At 43.9% G+C, this 4,602-nt stretch overlaps 1 protein-coding gene across 1 annotated transcript in view; it reads right to left on the bottom strand.

Moving 5' to 3' along the window:
- The window catches only part of LOC107102247 (suppressor of cytokine signaling 7-like), a 25,930-nt gene extending 22,455 nt beyond the window's left edge, over positions 1-3,475 (bottom strand). Inside the window, exon 1 of the mRNA XM_015401460.1 lies at positions 1,798-3,475. Within this exon, the coding sequence (XP_015256946.1) occupies positions 1,798-3,131 (1,334 nt within the window). The 5' untranslated portion in view covers positions 3,132-3,475. The remainder of the gene's footprint in view (positions 1-1,797) is intronic.
- Positions 3,476-4,602: the final 1,127 nt, after the last annotated feature.

The raw sequence follows: 4,602 nt of genomic DNA, 5'->3' as shown, positions 1-4,602 counted from the left end.
TCGCTTCCTGGTTATACTCTTATAGCAGTGTGTTGCATTAAGCTTGACACAGACATTTTTGATTTATGCTCATTATTGAAGTGCGGTCTGTGCTACACGCTGTGGGTCTAGATACGGCCGAGGCGGTGAGAAAGTGGGGGCGAGTTTAGTCCGATGACGGAGGGACATGAGGGCCAAAAAGAGCGGAGATCCAGGTGGAAAAAGGGTCCCGACGTTCTCGCGCACCTCGCTCTTCTAGCGGGTCAAACTTCACGAGTTGTTTTCCGCAATTTCGGTCATAAAAACAAAACAAGCCGGCCTCCTGTCTGCGGCACTGTTTGGGGTCAGCTACAATTTGGGAGAGGAGCAACGAAACATCTGTGGAGGGGGCGGGACGTCTGGAGCGGAATTGCACCCATTGCACTGATTTTGTGCAGAATTTTTGCAGTATTTTTTGATGCAACTTTTCTACTTCTGTTATTTGCTGTTGTTTCTAAAAAAAAAAAAAAAAAAAAGCATAACGATATTACAGCTTTCATTGCTTTATTTCAAACTTGAAACTTTGTTTAGCCTGTAAGGTATATAAAAAAAAAATATATTGATCGATGAATCGAATCGTGGTGTATTCTTGAGTATCGAAAATAATTGAATCGGTGGGTCAGGAAATCGATACTGAATCGAATCGCCATGATGGGTGTGATTTACACCCCTATTGCTGATATCGTCAGATATGTTTAAAGCAGAAATATGATTACACCGTGTTTATCTGTATTTTAGCGGCATCATTCTTTAGCTTAAGCACTTTATACTGTATAGGTACGATAAAATGCAATGATAAAACCAAGAAAAATGACAATTATTAACAATCAAAAGCAGAACAATATGCTTCTGGAAGTAGGGCAGGGATTGCATTTCCTGGACAGATCGCGTAGAGATGAGTGATACAATAGGATGTAAATGCATTAATTCTTGTGACCCTACTTATATTTCTGGATGCGCAAATGAGCTGATGGTACGGATCAGGTTGTGACAAACTAGTCTTTGATCAACAGTGTTCCTGTTAGTGCAGCAGCTGTTGATGGATGTTATTGAGTAGGACAGCCCATATTCACCTGGATGACATGCAGGATATTTGTTTTTCCGATGCTTCTTATGCATTTTAGAAAACCAAAAAACAAAAAAAACAAATACGAGTTTTGCTGTTTGTTTTTTGGCATTACGTGAATCTGTGTTGGATTACTCTGGTTTTATTCAATGAACCCAGATGTGTGGCACAAAATCAAGAATTGAAATTTAATTCTGGAACAGGATGTAAAATGATTCAAACTGAATTTTCAAGGTCATAAAATATATTTTAAGAGAAATTTGTTCCGTTTTAGATAATTTAAGAACAAATTTCATTTAGTTTCATGTCATCAAATAAAGCTTCCAATATTCACTTCCAAAAAAAAATGCACTTAATTAAACATTTTGCAAATAGATTAACTCTGTGGGATTTAGACTCTTTATTTATGATCATCTTCTTATAGTTTCTTCATTTGGAAGCAAAATGTAAAGAAGTAAAGATGGTGACTCCAGACTTTTGTACAGGATTATTAAATCTACTGATCACTGCAAATATTAAGTATATCCCTGTTTTAGGATTGTTTTGTATAGATTGTCGTATGCAGGATGGGATGTTTAAATCTATTTGTTTTATTTCAAACAAAGTGCTCAGCCTTGTTTTCTGACCTGTAGACTATTCTGCGTATCTGCCGGTTTGCTGATGTTTGTATTTCTATAACTTTTATCATGGTCTGATTCTTTTATTGGACCCACCTGTCAGCATCCTGTTCAGCTCCAGAACCACCTTCCATGTCCACCAGACTCACAGCTGAGGATACTGAATAAGACACTGAGGGCCTTTTGTCCAGGATGTGAGTCGACCCGCTGCAGCTTTTAGTCCGGAACAGTTTACTCAGGCGGGTCTTCAAAGAGTTCTTCTTGGACTTCCCTGGAACCTTGAATGTCTTGTCTCCGCCTGCGGTTCGGTATGTGGGGGTCCTGGGGCCACCTGTGCACCGCTTTGCCCTTCTGGGAGTGGAGGACTGGCTTGGGTTTGGGCTAGTGGTCCAGGGGGAGTTCTGGACAGGTGTTGATGTCTTTGTTAATGCCTGAGTGGAACTTTCTGGATCAGCGGTTCCTGGCTGGCCCATTTCCTCCATCTGTGTCCTCAGTTCCACCTGGAAGCTGCTGATGGAGAAAGCCCCAGACATCTTTTGGATTATTTCTCTTTTCCTTTGGAGTAAAAACTCCCTGTGTCCATCATCAGCATCCAGCTCCTCCCCAGGGCCCTCCTCCATGCCCCTACCCCCCAGCCCCTCCAGGACCAGCAGAGCATCGCTGGTCTCTGTGGGGTCATCCCTGGGTTCTGCACCCTGGGCGCCCTGACAGGAGCACTGCGGCAGCTCCGCTCCTTTCAGCAGCATCCTGGGTACCGCTCCCACCCCCAGCTCCCCGAACCGCCGGGCCAGCTCCAGCACCGCCTCCTGCTGCTCCCTGCAGCTCTCAGGTCCGGAGGTGTCCGCCAGCAGAGGCCAGGCGTTGGGGGTGGTAATGAACCGATGGCACAGCTCTGCGGCTCCCGGACCCTCCGCGGCTGAAGGGACTGGAAGCTGCGCTGCTGACGGTGTCTGACCCATCGGGTCCCGGGGCCCCTCTTCTCCAGCAGGGCGGTTGTTGTTGACAGCTGGGCTCGGTTCCAGTGCGTCCCTCGGCGCAGGGAGACGGTCCAGATCTCCGCTCCGCATAATGTTGGAGAAGACAAGCAGCTGCGGGCGCAGGCCGGGGCTGGGGACAAAGTCAAACCCCTGGGGCCCCATGGAGCCCTGGGTTGTCTGCTTGGGGCCCTGCGTCCCCCCGCTGTCAGCTGCAGCCGTGGTCTCGCTGCTCTGGCCTTTGTTCTGCAGGCTGCAGGGACGCTGCAGGCCCGGCTCTCGGCTGATGTCCAAAGCCGGTTTAACGGCGCTGTTAACCAGCGCGTCCTTCCCCTTCCCGGCCACCGTCCCCCCAGACTGAACGTTCCCGTTTTCTGAGTCCAGGCGGCCATCCTCGGCGGCGGACACCAGGCGCATCAACACGAAATCAGGCGACATATCCTGCGCGTTGTTCATAATTATTTGACAGGATGACGAAATGAAAATCACAAAGCGTTTCGCATCGCTGACAGAGATGCGGTCCTTAGAATAAAGAAAGGATCGCGTCTCTCCTGCCTGTCATCGCCTCTCCAGGCTGGAGGCTGAGCAACAATGCACTGATGTTTTTCTCCTCCTCCTCCTTCAGGACAGAGCAGCATCCATCTGTGACTGATGGGGAAAATGTCTGCAGCTCCGGTCCAGCAGCAGGCCGATCCTGGGTCACACATGCGGGTTGATTTGATGCTGGAGAAATAAAAACTGGAGGATTCTCCGGTCATTGAGCACAATCTGTCTCTGATCCCAGCCTGGCTCCACCCGCTCCGCTCATCCTCCTCATCAGCACCAACGATCTGAACCAAAGCTTTCAGATATTGATTTTGTCGTGTTTTTTTTTTTCATAAGCCAATTTTCAGACAAATAAGCAAATATAAACATAAAATTAAACAAAACATAAATAATATATATAATATAATAATATTTTTGTTTATTCATCTACTTCATGCATGGCTGGTTCTAAATGGGGGCCAGCAGGGGCCAGTGCCCCAGCAGAACTGGATGGCCCCTCCATTGAAGGCACCAAATCAGTTTTAGATCATGATATGCATTAGCACAGAATTGATCCCTTGGACAAATGTAGTTTTTTTTTTTTTTAAACATACAGGTTTAGTTTAACAATTATTATAAAATTGCATCTTTAGCTTCAGTTATATAGGATAGATCAGGATCTCCAGGCACAGCTTTGTAACCAGCATTTTGAACACTGAGGTCATGTCCTCCGTATTTTCCCGTTTATTTATTTTTTTAATCATTATTTTTTTTTTCTTCAGAATGTCTTCCTATTTTATGATGATTGTTGTTGTTTTTTTTGTTGGTGCGATGATCATGCTTTCTTCTTTTTTTTTTAAAAAAAAGTCGTCCATCTTTTGTTGTTGGTCCTTTTTTTCTTTTTTTAGTGGGTGCTGCTGATGATGATGATGACAATAATAATAGTAGTAATAATAATTCAATATTAATAACAACAATAATAATATACTATAATGATGATAATAATAACACTCATTCACTTAAATACTCTAATTTTGTGAGCTTTGGAATTGTTATAACAAACATGTTCATATTCACCTCCTTGATGGGCTTGTGATTTATTTCTCTTTATTCATGTTTCCAAAATATATTTTAAAAAGTCCATATTAGGATGTTTTTTTGTCAAGTAAGATTTATGTCAATATTCAACATATTCTCATTATCAGTTCGTAGGAAATCATACGAAATGTTATGCACAGTATTTCGTACGTTTTTAATGTTTTTTCTCGAAAAAACTGATCTGTGCGCAGCCAGACAGATGAAAAAAGCAGATCTGCGGACGGACGTAAAACTGGGAAAGACAGTGCAATAATTACTTCTTGATGTCTCTAACTACATTGCTTGCTGTTTTGTATCTTAGGGT

The sequence above is a fragment of the Cyprinodon variegatus genome, unplaced genomic scaffold, assembly GCF_000732505.1.
Source record: "Cyprinodon variegatus isolate N-32 unplaced genomic scaffold, C_variegatus-1.0 Scaffold1223, whole genome shotgun sequence".
NCBI lineage: Eukaryota > Metazoa > Chordata > Actinopteri > Cyprinodontiformes > Cyprinodontidae > Cyprinodon > Cyprinodon variegatus.
Note: the sequence above shows the minus strand (reverse complement) of the source record. Positions and strands in the feature narration are given on the sequence as shown.